Genomic DNA, 21,985 nt, shown 5'->3' with positions numbered 1-21,985 from the left:
CACTAGGGTTATGTTAGACGCAGGGAGTAAAAAGACAAGGCACAGTTCCTGTCACACTGGGACTTATAATTTAGTATATTGTGTATCTGGGTGTGTATTTTGGGGGATATGTGTAAGGTATGGAAACCAACATGGATGCAAATAATTTTCAGTGCAATATGGGAGGCTATGACAAAATGGCAGCACGATGTAGGGAAATTTAACCGAATAGAGGGAGGAGATGAAAAGAGGAGGTGGTGGAAGCAGTGCTGAATCTTGGGGATAAATGTTAGCTAGAGAATGGGCAGATCATACCACGCCGAAGGAACAACAGTGTGATTGGGGAACCAAAAAACAGCTCAGAGATCAGTCAGGTGGTTTAAGGGGAAGTCCACCACTGCACTCTTTCTTTGAATTATTTTGAAATTCTTATAATATAACTACACGATGAATTTCTGGGATCCAAAAGGACCCTTTCTCACTCCCAGGCACCCTTCCCCTCTTTTTTGCTTTGGTATTGTCAGACAGCAAAGCATTTTAAATAACGGGGGTGGGGGTGTGGGTGGGAGGCGGTCGATCATTAAAATACTTACGAGACCTGTATTAGCTGTTTGGCATAGGCAATCTAAAACCCTTCATCAAATACAATTACTTTAATATAAAGGCCATTTTATTTTGATCATTTCTGCGGTATCTTAGCTGGAGAATCTTGTGTAAACTCCTTGTATACATATATAAAACCAGATTCAGAATCAATAAATGCCTATCAAGCAACTCCGATGCTTTCTTTTCTCTTTCCTTCCTGTGAAGCAAGACAAATTTTGCAAATATATACTGCCAGGGTGGTTGTTTGGACTAAGTAGAACAAATGCAGACGCAGAGAGGGTTACATTCTGGCGAAACCAGGGCGAATGATTTTTCCTGGGTTTTCATTGGGAAGACATAGAGACAAAAAAGATAAGGGATAAAGTTTGAAGGTATTGGTGTGAAAAATTATGTTTCGGGGGCCAAAACGAAAGTACAGACACACTGGGGGAAAGAGACAGTTTTCAGGCTGTAATGAAAATTTCCTTTGTTCACGGAGCAGTCCCCTTTCATTTTCACTCCGCCCTCCGTGTCTCCGAACAATTCTTGCTTTATCATTGACTAGGGTCCCAAGTCTTCCCACATTCATCCTAGCCATCAGAGTAAAAATGTACATCTCTTTTCTACCCCAAATCTCCAGGCTAAACGCGCTACAGCACTCAGCCCGGAAAACGAACCGGGCTTTTAACATTCGCCTAAAACACTTCCAGTGTAACGCAGCAGCTGCCTACCTGGACCCGCCACCCAAGAACTACAATACCCAGAATGCAGTGTTTTCTCTTTCGCCTTCTATCACGGCAATGCCTAACTTGATCTCATTTCCCCAAGCGATAGTCACATGACACGTTTCCTGTCAAGATGGCGGATAATCTCCCTTCGGAGTTTGATGTGATCGTAATAGGGACGGGTATGTGTGGCTCTGGTACTCCCTGGACAAAGTGTAGGAAGTCTATCCCGTTCCTACCTTCTCTGTCAGTGGCGAGGGTTGACGAGAAATGTTGGGGGTCGAGCGTGGGACGGAGGACGGAAAGGAAGTGAGGTAGTCTGGAGTCAGCGCGGGACTTGGCAGCTCCAGGGAGGGGCTTGGACCCGCGGTTCTTAGCGCCATTTGAGTAGGGGTCGATCTGGTCGATGCCGATTGCTGAGGTTGGTTGCTGCGGGTGATTCCTGTTTTCCTTTAGGGAGGTGGATTTGCAGTGTCGTAAGAACGGAGGGTCGGGATTTTATCAATGGAGACACTTTTGGCATGACATTATGATTTCTTCCTTGTTGATTTCAAGGTGATATTCCCCATCATTTTGTTTCGCCATTTCATAGTACTTTTTCATATATTTTTATAACCCTGGGGTGCAGTGCAGTTTGTTACTCAGTTGTTGCCCTGTGCGTTTTAATTTACTAAAGTGAGGAAATGGATTCTTTTCTATTGCGTTGAGAAGCCTAGGGGGTTGTAATTTGTTGAGGTAGCCATTATTCCTGCTTTATGGTGCTGAAAGAAAAGAATTTTGCTTTCTACCACCCACCTATCCACCCACGGCTAAATGAACTGAGAACAGGCGTCTGTGAGTCCAGTGCAGGTGTGTGACCTTTATCTTCCCCTTGGTTTCCCATCGTTTATTCTACATGTTTTGGGTGGTGCCTGAACTCCCCCTGAATTTCTACTTTACAAATTATACGTACAACACGTGGTAGAAGACATTTGGCAGCAGTTTGTACTTTGTTTTTCTTAACAGTGAAAAACGTGGATTTTAGATGAGGTGAAGTAGTTTGTTGGGTGGGGTTTTCGCCTATCTATAGAACGTGGTAGGTTGGAGAAGCTCTGGTGGATGAGACCCTGTCCATTTTGTTAATGAATTCAGTTCATTGTCTTCTCAAACAGTAGGAGCAGCCATGTTTCCAGGTCGGGAGTAAAAATAATAACTACCCATTTTCAAATGCTTATTACCTGCTAGTCAATGTGCTAAGCACTTTACAAGCCTTATGTAATCCTCAAAACAACCTTGTTAGAGTAGGTCTTCTCTACACTTTATAGCGGAGGGAAAAAGGGCTTAGAAAGGTTGCAGTTTGCTCAAGATTACACAGCTGGTAAATTTCCAAAGGCCCGTTCCATCTCAGAAGGAGAATCATTGATCCTGACCCCCAGAGTTAACTCATATTAATAGAAATAATTAGGAAAACTTGGTTCTAGACCTTGCTTGGTCATTAACTAGCTGTGTGAATGCTGGAGTAAGCACTTAATCTCTCTAAGCCTCAGTTTCCTTGTTTTTGAATATAGGGAGGGTAAACTAGATAGCCTTGTTGGTGTTGTCTAACCCACAGTTCCCTTATTCTAGTTGCACTTGGGTGATTGTTCTCAAAACAGCAAGGACGTGTTTATTCTCAACCTGAAAACTGCGTGGCTACAGATAACCTTGCTGTAGCTGCTATGAGCAGTTTGTTGGATGATAGCTGGAAGGAGTCAATAGACTATTCTCTCCAGTCTATCCTAAAACTTTAAACATCCATTTTAGAATGGTTGTTATACCATACTTGGGTCCTGTGTTACTGCGTTTTCTTCTTGTTACCTCGGAGCTTAGGGTGGTTTAAAAATAATTTTGAATCATTAAGATTTTTTTTCTTGATTCAAATTTTAATTGATAAGAGTTCTAATTCTTCTTTAAATATTAAGTGCTGTTAATTCTTATGTAAGAAATAGTTTGCTTTCTAGTTCAGTTCATAGTATGGACTACACTCATCCTGTTGGAGTCTGTTATGATAGAGGTAGGAAGATTCTGTGAGTGATCCAGAAAATTGCATCAGGAGGCATCTGGTATATTTGGAAAAAAAGATTCATTTTAGACTTATACCCATGAGAGTAATGTTATTTATCAAAGTATGAGAAGAACTTATTTGAAGTTGAAAGTTTTTCATATTCCTTAATGAACACATTCTGATTTATCAAACACATTGCTTACATTTATGATATGAAGCTTTGCTTTTAGGTACGTCAAAGTGGAAAAATTGGATAAAAGTCATTTTTCAAATAGATGAATCCAGTAACTCCAACCATTATTTAATGAGAGAATAAAAATTATCTTTAATGTGTTTGGAATATTTCTTTTCCAAAATAGTTTGCTGAGAGTAGCCTTTAAGATGTGTTTACCTTACTAACTGTACTAGCTTGAGTAAATCATAGAAAAAGCAGTATTTCAAAGATTCAGTTTTACTAACAAAAGTGAAATTAATCATACATGTATCAGGAACATGAAGAAATAGGCTCTGCAATGCAATTTTTCTTTTAGCAGATTTACTTCTAGTTAAAATGTCATCAAGAGACAGTTGCTTCATCAAGTAAAATCTATGGATAATATGATAAATCTCTTTGACCTTGGCTAATTTGTATTCCTTTTCATTCTTCATAATGCAGTGTTTTCCTTCAGACCATGTTTTGAAGAGATTAGGGGAAAATAAAGTTTTGTATATATTTTCTTAGTTAAGCCCATTTCCTTCTGATTACAAAATACAGGAAATATTTCTCAAACACCAAAAGGCAGAGAAATAAGATAATATACTTGAATCATGGAAAATACAGAACAAAATGGAATAAGGAAGGAGGACCAAATGGAATCTCAAGGGAGAGGACAAAAATGGATATAGTGATAAGTGTCTAGAAGATACCAGTTTGGGTACACAGTTGTCTTTTTTTTTAAGACATTTTGCCATTTAAAAAGACATTTGAATGATCATTTTGTGGGTACAGCAAAGCATTATAGGTTTCTGATTGAAAATAGTACTAGTAGCGTAACACCTCACTGGAGGTGACTTAACTGGCGACCTGTGTAATCTATAATCTGCAGCAGAGCCAACAACTCAACAAAAGGGTGGGCAGGATGGAAGTTACAAGAATTATGTGATAATATCAGCATGCTTCTTACATAGGGAAATTCCTAATTACCTCACTTAGAGCATATTCATTCTTATTTTAGAAATAATTCCAGCGTGCTGAGAGCATATATGAAGCATCCTATTGGAAGATACAGGAAATGTTATCGGCTTCTGCAAGAGCTGTGTTTGGGGTCAGGGGGTATCATTAGAGAGAAATGATAGTTCATGTCTTTAGGGGAAAGGGGAGAGACAAACACCTAAAATGCAAACCTATATCAGACATCACAGTGGCCTGGAACCATTCAGTGAGGTGACACTCATTTTTTTTAGGGTATTCAGCCCACATTTACTGAGAACCTAGTCCCTGCCCCATGACATTTCCTGTATTTCCTATTCTGAGAAACTGTGGTTCCTGACAGTCATATCCTCAGAGCTGTTAGAGAAGACAGTGTGGGTTTTTCATTGCATCCTTCTTGCTCTCTGAAGACCACATAGAGGTTCATTCCACACCCTCCCCTTTCTGAAGTACACCACACTCATTGTATTTTGGAATTCTTCCCCTAAATGGGCTGAGGAGTAGGCTAGTTTAAATTTTTTTCCTGCAGAGGATAAATTAATAGATCCTTTTTGATTTAAGAGTTTTATTGCTAAAGATTCTGTGGAAAGAAAGGAGATAACAGAAGTAAACATGGGGGAAATTACAAGGGGTATTGCTCCTAAATCCTGACTACCTTGCTAGATGGTGCCCAGTGTAGGACCATAGTATATGTGGCAGCAGGGCATAGTGGGCATTACTTGACCTTCCTCCTGGGTGACTTTGGGCAAATAGCATAACCTCAGTTTGTTTATCTCTAAAGTGAGAGACTTGAATTAGGTGACCTCTAAGGTAGGCATCTACCAGTTTTAGAATTTACCATTGTGTGTGCATACTCCTTATGACCCTGAGTCCTTGAGAAAAGGTTCATAAAAAGTTTTCTTGGAAATGATAAGCTGCTTTCATCAGGAAAGGTCATGTAGGTAGTATACTTTCATTCCTTGAAGTTGGTTGAGAATTAAAACTTTAAGGTGGTTAGCCTTGGCTGGCAGCTCCTTGACTATAATGCTTATGATGGTGGTGGAGTAGCTTCACCTTTCTGAATGCTGGGAAATAGTAATGCTGCAGGAGGTTTTCTGGAAACTGATTTTTCCTAAATAACTACTTATGCTAGACTCCCTGCCAAGTGATTTCTCATATATGTATCTTATTTAATCCTCTCCAGGGTGCCTGTATATGGTTCTCATATCACAGGATGTCCATGTTTTCTCTGCCTGTATTTCCAAAAATCCATACACCTGTGGTCTGGAGCAGAGTTTTTTTTTTTTTTTAATTGCAAGAGGCCACCTATTTGTGGATCATGAAAGCAATTCTAGCATTAAAAATAGAGGTAGAATAGAATACATCAGAATATATTACACATAGTAAGGATAAGTATAGCTTAATTAAACACGTATTTCATGTGTGTATAATAGATTACTGTTTTCCTGCAGGTGGTGGGGTAGCCAGGGACATAAAGTTTTAAAGTCTAGAGAATATTGATTACTTGAGTAACATAGTGAGTAGGAAAGAAAGTAGTATCTCAAAAGTCCTTTAGTTTTACAAATGCTATACCAGCCATATACTTTATTTACTTTGACGTGTATGTGTCTCATTTGAGAATATAGGGTAGTGACTGACGAGGTGGCTGTGGAATCGGACAGACTGTGTTTGAATCAGCTGTGCATCTTGTGCCACCTCACCCATGTTCTTGACTATCTATGTTTCAATTTTCTCATCTCTAAAAGAGAATAAACCTCACAGAGCTGTGTCGCACAGTCAGTGGAATAATTCTGTAAAGTGCTAAGTGCTCAGAAAACATCATTAATTTTTATAGCCCATCATACTATCTCGTGAATGCTTCCCCAGGAAGGGCTCGTGCTTTTACAGAGAGCAGTAGAAAGATTCCAGTAGCTGAGTCATCTTCCTCCTCTTCCCATTGTCTGTTTGGTGGGAAAGACCTTTGTATGTCTGTTACCACTGTTTCTATGTGACTTCTTATCTAATGATTTTCTTTCCTTTTTTTTTCTTTTATTCTGTTTTGTTCACCAGTTTGTATTGTTTGTCATTTGTTTTGCTTAAGGTTTTTTTTTGCATTATTTTCTGTTGGGATAGTGGTGTTTTCTTTCTTTTTTATTGAAATATAGTCAGTTTACAATGTTGTGTCAGTTTCTGGTATATGGCATAATAGTTCAGTCATACATATACATGCATCTGTTCGTTTTCCTATTTTTCATTATAGGTTACTATAAGATATTGAATATAGTTCCCTATGCTATACAGTAGAAACTTGTTTTTCTATTTTATATATACTAGTTAGTATGGGAAGGGATAAATTTGGAGTTTGAGATTTGCCTAAAGGTTTTGAACATATTTATCTTCTTTGAGGCATAGTATGAAACTCTTCCTTGCCAGTATAAGAATGCTGAAGGAGCTATAGAGAGCCTACAGGTTTTGCTGTTCTGAAAAGTGCTTTGCAGTTCTCCAGGCATTTACTGATGGAAAAGTGTGCCTTTTCTACTCTTGGTACCTAGAAAAGTAAAGGGAGTTATGTAACTCTGGAGAAGACTCTCTGGGAGAGGCTCACCCTTCCCTATAAATCGTAAATTGGAGCCAGTCCCTCGGAGAGAGCCACATCTGTTACCAGAGTTCTCTCTGCAGCATCATTTTCATCTCCCATGTCTCATGCCATTTTCTTATTTGCTCCAGTGTTCTCACGATGTTTTGGAGAACTCGGGCTACAGCAATTAAAATCAAATATGACTGCTCACCATCACATTCTCATGTTTAACATAAAACCCCAATACACAGAAACAATTATAATTCCACATAATTGACCTGTTACTCATGCTAAATCATCTGCTATTCAGTTTCAGTGCAGTATTTTAGGCTGGGCCTGCTATATGTGGAAATGGTTTAAAAGTCAAATGGGCTAAAAATCACCTTCAGTTCCCTGTTTATATTAATATATATTACTGTATATATATACACACACACACATACACTAGAGCGATTGGAGACATTTGGGAGATACTTAGTTGTGACCAACAAAATAGGGCTACCTTGAAAGATTGTCTTTTTTGCTTTTCTAATAATCTTATTAAGGGCAGTGTGAAAAGAGACAACAATTTATCACATATTGATTTCTCAAAGCATGATTATGAGAGCTATCATGTTATAATGAGACTATTTTAAAAAATAGTTTGAAAACAGACAGGTGACCAGACCAGGGACAGCTTTGCCAGTGTGGTGCTTAGCATGAGTGTTTGATCTCATTGTATTTTACCAAGAGTTTTAAGTTGGTAATGTCATACTGCTTGACTGATTTAGTTTATATCACATTTAGAAAAGTACTAACATCTGCTTTTTCTTCTGAGTAGTGTTCATACATATCTTTTTTTGTCCAGCTGTGTTCACATTGAGTTATGATGGCTGTTAGTTAATGGCAGTTTTGGTCATTTTTGTACTGCTTTGAAATGTTTTGGATCCTGTATCTGTGATCGGAATTTGCACACTTGTTAAACTGCTTTTCTGTATACATTTAAAATAATTGTCATGAAAAAGTTTACATGAGCTGAAGTATAGAGAAATAAGTCTTTACATATAGACATCAGGCATTAGGATGATGCTGAGTTGTGAGCTCTAATCCTTAGTTTTCTGTATGTTACTTTGGCATGAGCTATCTAAACCAAATAGATGTCAATTAAGAAAATTAATTTTAGTATCTACAACTCAATGTTAAAAAATTGATGAAAGTTTTTCTAGCATTTATTGTATTCTGAGTACTGTGCTAAGGCCTTAAAATGCATTATCTCATCCAATTCTCACAACCTTATCTGTGTTAGATCTGACTGTTATCTCCATTTTACAAATGTGGAACCTAAGACTTCCTTAAGTTTGACCTAGGTCAAACTGTTAAGACTGGAGTTGCTCTGGCTGAAACTTAGCTTTTATTTATTTTATTTTATTTTATTTTTTTTTTGCTTTCATTTTTATTTTTATTTTATTTTTATTTTTTTATTTTTTACATTTTTTATTGATTCATAATCATTTTACAGTGTTGTGTCAAATTCCAGTGTTCAGCACAATTTTTCAGTCATTCATGGACATATACACACTCATTGTCACATTTTTTTCTCTGTGATTTATCATAACATTTTGTGTATATTTCCCTGTGCTATACAGTGTAATCTTGTTTATCTATTCTACAATTTTGAAATCCCAGTCTATCCCTTCCCACCCTCTACCCACCCCCCCGGTAACCACAAGTCTGTATTCTCTGTCCATGAGTCTATTTCTGTCCTGTATTTATGCTTTGTTTTTGTTTGTTTTTGTTTTTCAGATTCCACATATGAGCGATCTCATATGGTATTTTTCTTTCTCTTTCTGGCTTACTTCACTTAGAATGACATTCTCTAGGATCATCCATGTTGCTGCAAATGGCATTATGTTGTCAGTTTTTATGGCTGAGTAGTATTCCATTGTATAAATATACCACCTCTTCTTTATCCAGTCACCTGTTGATGGACATTTAGGCTGTTTCCATGTTTTGGCTCTTGTAAATAGTGCTGCTATGAACATTGGGGTGCAGGTGTCATCCTGAAGTAGATTTCCTTCTGGGTACAAGCCCAGGAGTGGGATTCCTGGGTCATATGGTAAGTCTATTCCTAGTCTTTTGAGGAATCTCCACACTGTTTTCCATAGTGGCTGCACCAAACTGCATTCCCACCAGCAGTGTAGGAGGGTTCCCCTTTCTCCACAGCCTCTCCAGCATTTGTCATTTTTCGATTTTTGAATGACGGCCATTCTGACTGGTGTGAGGTGATACCTCATTGTAGTTTTGATTTGCATTTCTCTGATAATTAGTGATATTGAGCATTTTTTCATGTGCTTTTTGATCATTTGTATGTCTTCCTTGGAGAATTGCTTGTTTAGGTCTTCTGCCCATTTTTGGATTGGGTTGTTTATTTTTTTCTTATTGAGTCGTATGAGCTGCTTATATATTCTGGAGATCAAGCCTTTGTCGGTTTCACTTGCAAAAATTTTCTCCCATTCCGTAGGTTTTCTTCTTGTTTTATTTCTGGTTTCCTTTGCTCTGCAGAAGCTTGTAAGTTTCATTAGGTCCCATTTGTTTATTCTTGCTTTTATTTCTTCTAGGAGAAAATTTTTGAAATGTATGTCAGATAATGTTTTGCCTATGTTTTCCTCTAGGAGGTTTATTGTATCTTGTCTTATGTTTAAGTCTTTAATCCATTTTGAGTTGATTTTTGTATATGGTGTATAGATTGAGCTTGTTGGATTCTTCCAAGTGAAAAAATACCTTACACTGTCAAGATTAGATTAGTGTGTTCTGGCATAGCAGTTGGCCCTTGCTTCGTTTTGGGGAGTTAACAATTGTTGACCTTAAAATCCTGATGTCAACAAACCCTTGTGATGTTAACTCCTTATTATTGATGGCATCATGACATCGGTGGCAGCTTGCAGACCTTTTAATGAAGGTGAATTGAATGACCTTGATGTGTCCCTCCCTTAAAAATGGAAAAACAGAATCAGCCACTAAAGTAATGGCAAGAAATGGGATCAGAGAATACAGTATTGTTTCAAGTGATAATCTTTTTCCCTGGGAATTATTCATTGATTATAAGATACATTATTTCCCACAGAAATAAAATCATTGTTAAAAATGACCTATAGGCTCTTTGGCTATTTGTGCATGTGCTGGGTGTGCCATTTTATGTCTTTTTTTTTTTTTTTTTAGTTTTCTGCACTTGCAAATAATTAAATTTTCAAGATCAAGTTTGGGACTCCTTGTCCTGTTTATGAAGCTTTTTTTTTTGATTGACTCTTCTTTTGGTTCCTACAATTGTTGGCACTTAAAATGCATACATCTTAATTGATGTAGTAGATATGGTAGTATCTTTTTTCCTCCAAGGGCCCTGCCGTTAACAAATAATAATAATAACTAACACTTTTTAATGTATATACTTACAGAGCTTTTCTCATTTTGTGTGTATAGATGTGTGTATACTATTCTATATTTATAAGAGTGTGTCTTACTGTAGATGCTGTTTTGAAACCTGCTATTTTTCATTTTATGGTATGTCATGAACATCATTCCATGTCAACCAAATATTCTTCCTCGGTGTCTTTTTTTTAAACTTTTTATTTGGCAGTATTGTAGACTCATATGCAGTTGTAAAAAATAATATAGGAAGATCCTGTATGTGTTTTACCCAGCTTCCCACAATGGTAAATAACATCTTGCATAAGTACATGTAGCATAACCAGGTGATTGGCCTTAGCCAATGACCTGATTCAGATGTCACCAATTTTACAGGTACTTTGTGTGTGTGTGTGTGTTTAGTTCTGTGCAATTTTATCACATGTGTAGATTGGTGTCACATCCAGGTACAGAATAGTTACATCATAAAACTCTCATGATACCTCTTTATAGCCACAGACACCTCCTTCCTTCTCATATCCCTAAACCCTGGTAACCCCTAATCTGGTTTTCATCTCAGTGATTATATCATTTCAAAAATCTTATTAACTGTTATTTTAAGTAGATGCTTAGTAAGTATTACTTTCTATAGATGTCCTGTCGTTTATTTAAATTATCAACTTTTGTTGAACATTTAAGTTGTTCAGTTTTTCACTTTTATAAATAAACTAATGTGATGAATATATTGTACCTAAGTCTTTTATACATATTTAATTATTTCCATAGGATAAATACCTAGAACTATAAATGTTAGATTGAATTTTTAGAGGGTGGTTCCATAGTGCTTCTGATTCTGATCTGTACTGATGAATTGCCTTAAGAAAAGTCTGCCAGTCTATAATCTCACCAGGGGAATATGAGAATGCTTATTTTCTCATAGTCTTTCAACATTGGTATGAGTGTCTTATTCTTAATTACTGTCAACTTCATAGCCAAAAAATGTTATTTCCTTGTTTGAATTTACATTTTCAGATCATAAGTGAGATTGACTAATAGGTATTTTGGTCAATTATTTCTTTTGTAAATTGCTTTTACCCGTGTTCCTATTGTGCCATTTTTTCTTTTCCATATGTAATAATCCTTCATATACAAAAAACTTTAATTCTTTGTCATAGGTATTTTGTAAATATGCCTTCTATTTTTATGGTGTGTGTGAAATTTATAATTTTTATCTAGAGAAATCTATCAGGCTTTTTTCCTTTTATGGTTACTGCCTTTTGAGATGCATAGAAAGCTGTTCCCTCCAAGATTAAGAAAATATTAACTCTTAGTCTCTTTTTTAAAATTTATTATTATTTTCTTTTGGGGGGGGAGGTAATTAGATTTATTGATTTGTTGATTTATTGATGGAGGTACTTTGGATTGAACTCAGGACCTTGTGCATGCCAAGCATGTGCTCTACCACTGAGCTATAGCCTCCCCCCATTAGTTTCTTTTTAATATTTTAGTTTTTACATTTAAACTTTAATTCACCTGAAATTTACTTTGTTGTTGAATATGAGGGTTTTTTTCCTCCTAGATCATTAGCTGATTGTTCTAACACCACTGATCTGTTCTTACTCCACTGAATTGAAATACTTCCTTCCTTTATTTATTTTTTTACTGTATGATCAATTTTTGGACTTGCTGCCGATAATCTGAGTGTCTCTTTGAGTGTAGTCTCTTTTAAAGTAGAACTATAAAGTGAGAGTAGATTGGGTCGTTTAATCTGTACAGAAATGATAACTTTCCTTTTTTGCAATCTCGAGAAACAAAACGTAATATATAAAAATATATAGCATCTGACTATATAAAAAATTATAGCATCCACTCTGAAAAATAACAAAGTAAAAGAAAAAAAGAAGGCAGAGCAAGATTACTTGCAGCTTTTAACAAAGGACTAATTACATACAAATAATGCTGTCAGATTTATGTAAGAAATATCAAGCTCTCTATAGATAATTGGACAAAGACTGTAAACAGCCAAGAGAGGTTATAAATAGTCAGCAAACTACTGGGAAAATATTTTTTTCTTAGGACTAGTCAAATGCAAAAATAACCTAATAATTTAAAACGTTAAATTAGAAGAGTAATCACTAATTGTTGACGAAGTTGTATTCAGTTGAAATGCTGATGGTATTATAAACTGGGACAACACTTTGGCAAAGTAATATGACAGTTTATACTATGAATTGTAAATATGTTCATTCCCGTAGACTCAGTCCAGATCTGAGAATTTATTCTGAGAAAATCATTCAATAGAGGTAAAAAACTACAAGGGTGACAACATCTATTTTAAAATTCGGAAATAATATAAATGTTGTATATTGAAGAGCCCCAATGTCTCAAAGGAGTCTGGCAGACTACTGGAGTAGGCAGTTTTACAGTATGGCCCAGGATTTGGTCCACAGCTTTTTTTTTTATTGCAAAATATTGTACATACAAATGAAATATATGTGTGTGTATGTGTATATATATATGTGTGTATATATATATATATTTAGAACAACATATATATATATATATATATATTTAGCACAATAACAAAGTGAATGACATGTATGTATGACATAGCTAAAGAAAAAGAACAGTACCAGAATCTTAGGAGCTCCCTGTGTGCACCACCATCCGTCTCCCCTTTCTTTTCCACAACTGTAACCATTATGGTAAACTTGTGTTCATTGTTCCCTTCGGGTTTTTTTGTTTGTTTTTTTAAAATTTTATTTTAAATTTTTTACCACTTCCCCCCCCCCCCAGTGGAGGTACTGGGGAGTGAACCCATGACCTCATGCATGCTAAACATGCACTCTACGACTGAGCTATACCCACCCTCGCTGTTCCCTTGTTTTTTCTTTTTTACTTGTTTTTTTTTAATCACATGTGTATATCACTAAACCATATGTTGTTAGTTTTACTTGTTTCTGACCCTTGTCTAACTTTTGGGATTCTAATGTATGTATTCTTTCTGTGACTTGCTTTCGTTGATCAGTTTATGCTTGTGAGAGTCATCTGTACAGATGTCTAAAGCTGCATCTCCCCCCTGCCCACACTGCTGTTATATAGTAGTCTAGGTTTGCAAATCTTCAACTTCAGTAGATTATGCATTGTCACCAAAATAGTTGTATTTATTTGCCCTTTGGTCTTCAGCTTTTGAAGCCCCTGCCTCCCTCAGGAAATATATAATGTCATAAATACACATTCACAACAAAATAAGTACATATTGTTCTGTAACGTTTTCAGTCAATAATACTCATCTTTCTTTTTATTCCAGTACAGTTTTTTTTATCTTGTACACAGACCATATTTCACTTTCCACATTCCCCCACCCCAAAATACCTTTTACAGCTGATATGTACACTTGTGTCCAATTCATTTTGGGGAGGGGTAATTAGGTTTATTTCTTTGTTTTTAGAGGAGGTACTGGGGATTGAACCCAGGACCTTGTGCATGCTTAGCACACTCTACCAGTGTGCTATATCCTCCCTCAGTTCATTATATGCATTGCATCTGGTTGTTATGTCCTGTAAGTCTGTTTTATTCTAGCTTTGTTTGTTTGTCTGTCTTTAATGATGACTGAGATGTTGAAGAGAGACTAGGCCAACGATCCTACTGAATTTTCTACCTTTTCGATGGGGCTGCTTTCTTCCTTGTAGTACCATTACCTTGTTCCTCTCGACTGTGTTTTTCCTGTAAACTGAATTTATATAGAAAGACTTGGTAGATTCAAGGTTAACATTTTTGGCCAGAACATCTTTGGTGACAATGGCTATCATGTTGGATTATGCCAGAAAACTCAAAATATCTGGTTGATCCACCATGAGTGTTGCTAAAATTGACCTTCGATTAGGATGATGACAATCTGATGCTTCTGTTGTATGGATGTATTTTTCCTCCATGTATTGAAAATAATCTGTATGTTGCTAATTTGGCACTCTGGAAACATTCAACTTGATACTAACTGTTCACAGCATTGTTTTAACATCAACAGGGAATCTTTATATAAATAAGTATTTTTATTAGGACTTCCAAAATGATGTTTTGTTCTAGTTCTTTGATTCCTTCGACATTTAATAGCTGTCACTGAATGCCAGTTTCTTAATTTACAAAAGAGAATATACCTTTCTAGTGTTATTGGTGTCTGGCAATTAAAGTACCTGTTTCCATGATTTGAGTCATTTGGGAAACTGAATTAATTCTAAGGTTGCTGAGTGGGATGTACAACGAGATTTAGATGTCCTGAAGCAGTATAGTACTTAAGAGCACAGACTCTGGAGCCAATACATAGGTTCCAATGGTAACTTTGCCATTTACTGGGTATATGACTTTCGGCAAAGTACTTAACCCCTCTGTTTTCAGTTTCCCCGTCCTCTTATGCCTTGTGTGTACATGTGGACAAAGACTGGAAAATAAAGGAAAAATGAAAAAACTCTGTTAGGGGTCAGGTTATGGGTGACAATATTTTCTTTAGAATTGTGTCATATTTACAATGTAAGAGAGGAAATGAAAAGTAACTGTCATGCTGCTTTTCAGGTATTTTTAATATGCATTTTCAAGTGCAAAGTCACTTGACAAGTGATTCATGAATCTTTTACACTGATTTTTGTTTATCCTTCCTGTTAGAGTGTTTTAAGAAATTCTTAATGCAGTAAAATTACAATTTTCATTAGATAAAATTTTATCTTTTGTTTTATTTTAATAAGCTCAATGTAATCACTGTTCAACTTTTTAATGAGCAGGGTAAAATAATTATCCTCAGTGCTCTCTCAGTGATAATGTAGCAGATTTTCTCTTAACTACATAATGAGACTACATTTAAAACTTAATTTTTTTAATTGAGTTATAGTCAGTTTACAATGTTGTGTCAATTTCTGGTGTAGAGCACAATTTTTCAGTAATACATGAATATACATCTATTCATCTTCACATTCTTTTTTTCCGTGCATTTAAAACTAACTTGAAGTATTTTACCTTAAAGAATGTTCTATAGTTAAAGATAACAAATTCATAGGCCTTTTAAAATTGAGTTTATAAGGCTCGTAAGTTTTTTTCCTCTACTTTAAAAAAATGGATTTCATGATAGGATTTCATATAAGGGAGGAAGGTTATTTGTTGTGTGATTTTGTAACGTTCTTGGAATGAGCACAGTCTCTCATCATCTATTTTAGTCTCACAGCTTTATAAGTAATACAGTAAAGGTCATTTTTCTTCTGTGGCACGTAAGTAAAATATGTTCTGAACAAAGAAACTTTGTTTTCCTCATTACAAGTTAAATATTGTTAAAGAAACTTTATTTTTCTTATCACAAGTTAAGTATTGTTAAGTTTGAAGAGTGCTCAGCTGGGATATCCTTTGCTGTGCAAAGATCATTTTGGTCACTTAAATTGATACGACAAAAATATTAGTATTAAGAAAATTAAGCAAAAATTAATTGTAGTGGAATATGCTTATTTTATTTCCTGTCAGGGAATAGGTCTTTGACAAATATTTATATTACTTAATAAAACTTTCATTAAGAGATTCAAGTTGATACGGTTTTCTCGGTTTAGATAGAAAACAAAATAATCTCTGCTTTCCAAGGGATTATTTTATTTGATAGGCCTAGCCTTTGGTATTAAATTTTATTTCTTAAACTTTTTATTGTGGACTATTTCAAACATGAAAAAGTGGAGAGAATATAATAACTCCCTATGGACCAGTCTCCAAGTTTCAGCAGTTATTAATTTATGGCCTCTCTCCTTTTCTCTGTACTCTGCCCCTTCTCATTTCACCATCCAAACCCAGATTATTTTTATACAAATCCCATATGCCATATCATTCTGTTCGTAAATATTTCAACATGTATCTAACCGATAAGGACTCTCCTTTTAAAACATAACGACCCTACTACCTTCAGGCCCTTGTTTGCATTTTCAGTTTTTCCTAAGGTTAAGGCATTTATCCATTTTATTTCTTTGCTCTGGTACTCCTTTTAGTTAAATTTTCATTTCTGCTATAATTTTTCTTTAATTTCGTCTTGAGTTATTTCACTTCCTTTTCACATGTTCCTAATATCTAATCACCCCACTTTTGAATTTTTCTCATTCTGATCTTTCAGAGAATCTTATCATTTTATTCATTTCTTTTAGCTTGTATTACCGTAGTTAGGTTATAGTTTTCATCTAATTTGCAAGCATGTCTTCCTCGGATGCTTCACTGTCTGTTGGGATGTTATTTCACTTCTGTTCTCTCTCTTTCTCTCCCTCTCTCTATTTTATTGTACATTGAATGGGATTAAACCAAGATCTTTTGTGTTGCTCATTTTTAAGTGATGAAAGTTTTCCGTGTATATTTTTTGGGGCAGGGGAGTTATTTATTTATTTATTTAACAGAGGTGCTGGGGATCAAACCTGGGACCTCGTGCACGCTAAGCATGCGTTCTACCACTGAGCTATATACATCCTCCCCTCTTACGTGTGTTTTTAATAGGGAATGTAGATCTGGATAGCTTTTCTAACTTCACTGCTCTGAATCTCTTCTGTTTTCACTAAGGAATCAAAAATACAGCCTGAGATCTGAGCTCTGATAGCTGTGTTCCCCTCCCCCAGTGCTGTAGGGACCTTCTCTTTCCTTTGCCCCTGTTTTCCCTGTTCTGCTGAGTTTGGATTAGATTCCTGATAGTTACTCCTCAGTGCAGGGCTTTATCCAGAAGGACAGTTTGTTTATTGGTTTCCTAACTTCATAGGGCCCACTCCCTCAGGACTCCCATCCTGCCAAGTCCCCTCCCAGTTTCTACTCCTGTTCTCAGGCTTTCCAAGCTTCTGGTGAACGCCTGAGAGCAATTTTAGGGTTCTCTGACTCTCAGCACTGTCACAAATTTCTTTGCCTTCCCTTCATTTCCTCTTCCACACTTTCTGATACCATGTGGGTCTTCTAACTAATCGAAGGCGTGTAATGACCCACTTGTATTTTGGAGTTCATCATATTTTGTCACCTAGCTTTGTTGTAGGTGTTGTCCCTGGGTGTTTGGTTTTGATATTTTAGTTGCACTGTCTTGTTTTTATGGGGATCTCGGGAGATTCAACAACTTTGCTGCTAATGCCATCTTCCCAGAATCCTTTAAAAACTTAAAACTTTATTTTTAAGTTCAAGTCATTTGCCCAAGAACAGAGGCAGGTTGTTGATTTACCACTAACATTCACCTTTGAGAACTTGCAACAAACCTCATGGGTCACTTATTTTAAGCTCTTCATACTATCTATGAGAACATCTATAAGGAAGCTGAATTCCTGAGAGGTTAAGTGACTTTTCAGCTATTTAGTATAAACCTGAAAACAAAAATCCAGTTTTCCTAATGTTGAAACTGTTCTTATTGGACACTCCAAAAAGTTCACACTAGATTGAAGTTTTAAAAATTAACATAAGTTTTGCGAGTTAATATTTTAATGGATAGCATATTTATCTAGAGTTCTAAAAAGTACATAGATACTAATAACACTATTTTCTCCAATGAGGAAGAAATCTATAGATATTAAATTATTACATTTTTACTAATATGTTTGATATTCCATAGATATTAAATTACTACATTTACTAATATGTCTGATATTTTGTGTGGGTCAAAGTGAATTGCAGGAATTGTTGATTAAAAAACAAGATTTTTATCTGTACACCTTGGAATTTTCGTAGGCTACATCACTGGCAGTTTTTTTTTAAGGTAACCACTGAAAAGTAAATATAAAATACAAACTTTTAAATTTAGAATTTAATAGGAATGAACAAAACTGCTTGAACCTGGGTTGAAATTTAATTTCTGCCTCATTTTGTGATGTCATTTTTTTGGAGTGGCTGTGACAGGAGTTAAGTGGGTAGTTTTACTTTTGCATTGCTCAGTCTAGTCAGTTCTGTACCTGGTTGTTTATGCTTGGTTTGCGATAGTTCAGAAGGTCTGTACATAGGGTTGTTTCAGTAGTAAAGGATGTGGCTCTCTAAAAGTGGGTTGTACTCACCAGTTTTTCCTTGCCAGTAATTCTATTTTTTTTCCTAAAAAAAGAAGTTATTCTTTATAAAAAAGTCACAGTAAATTTTCAAGTTCTATGTAATTTTCTTTCCATTCTGGTCTTCACGAGTTATAAATAACACATGAAATGACTTTCAAGGTAGAAAGCAGGAATCCATTTTGAAATGTTCTGTAAAATAAAGAGTGATTTATGGTGTCATATGATTTGGGCTGAAAGCACTCGGGCTTTGCCAGGTCATCAAAGTCCTGTCAGGGGAATCTATTATTTATTGTTTGATATGCTGGGAGTGGTGTAAGTACTTTATTTTATGTTTATCTTATGTAAGTATAGTGTTAGGAAAAATCAATTCCAGATACTAATATAGTTTTAAGGATAGATCATAGAGAACTAACCTGAATGTTATAGTTGTAAATGATGAGGTTCCGCATCAAGGATTTGGATTAAAAGGGGATTTTGAAAAATGAATAAATAATGGTTTCATTCCTATAAAATATTTTAGATAAGAGTCTTGAAAATACTAATTTCATACCTTTTTGGTCCTGATTTTAGCTTAGCTCCATTTGATAGTGAAACATGTCTATTTTATCTAGATAGGTTTTAGAAAATTATAGAAAGCTGAGACTGTAAGTGTTTGTTATATGATCATATAACATTCCATAAGCTTCTAATGTATTTTTTCTAGCTGCCAGCTTTATAACAGAATCTCAACTGAGAAGGACTTGATGTAACAAACCTCAGTTTTCCCTGTTACAAGCTGTTATGAAATGTTATTGTAATACCTAATCTTTACCTGTGTTTGATTAAAAAGGACTTGCCAGGAAAAGTTGTTGGTCTTGCATCAGAATTAGACATTTTTCCTATAATCCTTTGGCAGAATTATTAGATACAGCCTCACTAATTTAGTCTAATCATGTCTAATAATGTGAAATGTTTAAGTGATACTGTTTGATGAACTTCTGTAATGTACATAAGGAAAAAGTCTATGTGTACATACAGAAAAGGCTATTGGACTTCTTTTTAAAAATATATTTTAAGTTGTTTGAGGATAACTTAAATATAACTTCAGATATGTTATTGAAGGGGTAGGAAGAGACGAGAGAGGACCAGTGTTTATGCTAGGAGACACCATGTAAGGTGTTTTATATCATTTTTAACCCATTCCTCCCTGTACCCCTATGCAGTGTACTATTAGCCCCATTTTATAGTTGAAAACATTGTACTTGTATATTTGTACTCAGATTTTTTTTATAGTGTGTTTCTAGTGTAATGCTGTGTGATTTGACCCTGACCTAGGTTACCTGTTATCATGTCTGGCTTTCCCTTGTGGGAGAGACTGTATAATTCATTGTAAGCCTATGTATGTTTCATATAAATGCCTCACAAGGGTGTTGTGTGAATTTGAGTAACAATTCAGAAGTAGTTCACTTTTTATGGTGCCAAGTGTTTTAAAAAAAAAAGGCTTTATTTTGAAATGAGTCAAGGGTTTAAAAGCTAGTAAAATTGAGCTTATAAATATTAATTTGAACAAAGTAAGTTGTTATTTTACTTATTTTGCTAATTTATAAATAAGACCAAAAAATTTGAGTATGTTAACTTTTCCTAAACAAGAGCTCCAATTTTAATACAAGTTCATCCTTCATGCTGTGACTAGAGTTATTTTTCTGAAACACTGATTTAACCATGTTACTCTTATGGCTAAAATCTTTTGAAGACTCCCTGCTGCTTTCAGGTTCAAGTTCAGACTCCACCGTTTGGCTCCAGCCACTCTTTTGGGCATCACCTTTTGGAACTGTGTTTCTTCTCCCTTTGCCAAGAATATTCCCCTTCCACTTTCCTTTTTCCTTCTACTTTTTCCTTCTGCACTTTTCAATTGTGTTATTACAGATCTGAAAGACCCAGTTGGTGTCCCCTGCTTTTTAGAGCCTTCCATGACTCCCCTCTACAGAGGCAATGCTTCTTTCCTTTGTGTTCCTCTAACAGTTTTAATTACATTTATTGTCTTCATCCCTTTAAATTCTTGTCCTTTAGATCTCTTTTAGGCTAGGCATTGCTTTTATCTTTTTTTTTAATCTCACTCCTATCACAGTCTGCTCTATCTCTATCCCCTTTTTCCCTCTCCCCCTATCTCTTTTTCCTTTTCTTCCCTTAAACAAATATTTATAAGAGAATCTGCTATGTGCCTCCCCTTTTCAAGGAACTCAGTGTATTGATTGGGTGTGAAGAAATATGAAATCCTGATCAGTAAGACATTACTAACTGTATTACTAGTCTGTTGTTTTAACCTTTCTAAGCATGAAGATAATAGGTCCTTGCCATTTAACGTAGGAATAGCCTGTCAGTTTCACAAACTTGTGAGGGCGTCTGGATGGAAGTATTGAGGAAAAACACAAATGAGAGTCATTTTGGTTTTACGTAATTTGGACTCAAATCGTGTTCACTATTGAAATCCATCCTTGGCTTTGCTTTGTTGGCAAAGACAGGACTTCTGACAGTGTTAATCGCAGCCATGGAAATAACCACATGCCTTTTTACCTATTCAGAGTAACAGCTAATTTGCACCAAATAGTGGAGAGCAGTTTTATTATTGTCTGCCATTGGAGTTGGCATCTGGTAAAAATGGGTGTATGTTTGGAGTCGTATTTAGATGAAAAAATAGTGCTTCTAAAATATTTTTCCAAATAAAATAAAGGATATTCTTTATGGAGCAAGTACCCTCTGCTAACAACTGAACAGTCTTATGAAGTAGATGGTGGTAGTCCCATTGATGGATGAAGAAACAAAGGCTAAGAGAAGTCAAATGACTTGCCTGAAGTCGCGTAGCTAGTTAAGCAGCAAAACTGAGATTCAAGCCTAGTTCTGTCTGACTGGGACCATGCCCCTTTTATTACATTGCTGTCCTGCCCTTAAATCCTCATTCTCAGACTCATGTCCAAGTAGGAGAGAGTGAATTTACCTTGGTAATTTGAATTTATGATGCTGAATTACTGAACCACTTCATCTTTGGCAAGTTATTTAACCTTTCTCATCCCATTTTTTTTTCACATGAGTAATACTGCCTGCCTCCCAGAACTGCAATGAGGAATAAAAGAATGTATATGAAACTACATTGTGAATCATGAATCCCTATACTAATGTTTGGTGGTATTGTCCTTTTTACCTAAGCTGCTAGAGTACCACAGTGACTGCATTTCATGAATACAAAAAGTTATTTTTTTAGGCACAAAAAGCTCAAATAGTCTTAAGATAAAAGACATTAGAACAATACAGTTTTAACTGTTTGAAGCACTAAATATGCTTAACTATTTGAAACTTTCCTTTCTTCCTCCTATTTCCTTCTATACCACAAACTCACTTTTTCTCCTTTGAATTATACCCAGAGTTAAAGTTGAAACTTTATGATGGCTTATTTCCAATAATTGATGTTTAATGGCTGTATCCAGTACATTTGGTCAGAACCTCTTTTTGGAACTAAACATTTTATACCCACAAAGTGCTCATCGCTGGAAAACT

At 35.7% G+C, this 21,985-nt stretch overlaps 1 protein-coding gene across 1 annotated transcript in view; it reads left to right on the top strand.

The window, feature by feature from the left end:
• Nucleotides 1–1,400: 1,400 nt before the first annotated feature.
• CHM (CHM Rab escort protein) overlaps nucleotides 1,401–21,985 on the top strand; it is a 152,039-nt gene continuing 131,454 nt past the window's right edge. Inside the window, exon 1 of the mRNA XM_006217755.4 lies at nucleotides 1,401–1,471. Coding sequence (XP_006217817.1) covers nucleotides 1,423–1,471 — 49 coding nt within the window. The 5' untranslated portion in view covers nucleotides 1,401–1,422. The remainder of the gene's footprint in view (nucleotides 1,472–21,985) is intronic.

Source organism: Vicugna pacos, chromosome X (assembly GCF_048564905.1).
Source record: "Vicugna pacos chromosome X, VicPac4, whole genome shotgun sequence".
In the NCBI taxonomy this organism is placed as follows: domain Eukaryota; kingdom Metazoa; phylum Chordata; class Mammalia; order Artiodactyla; family Camelidae; genus Vicugna; species Vicugna pacos.
Note: the sequence above shows the minus strand (reverse complement) of the source record. Positions and strands in the feature narration are given on the sequence as shown.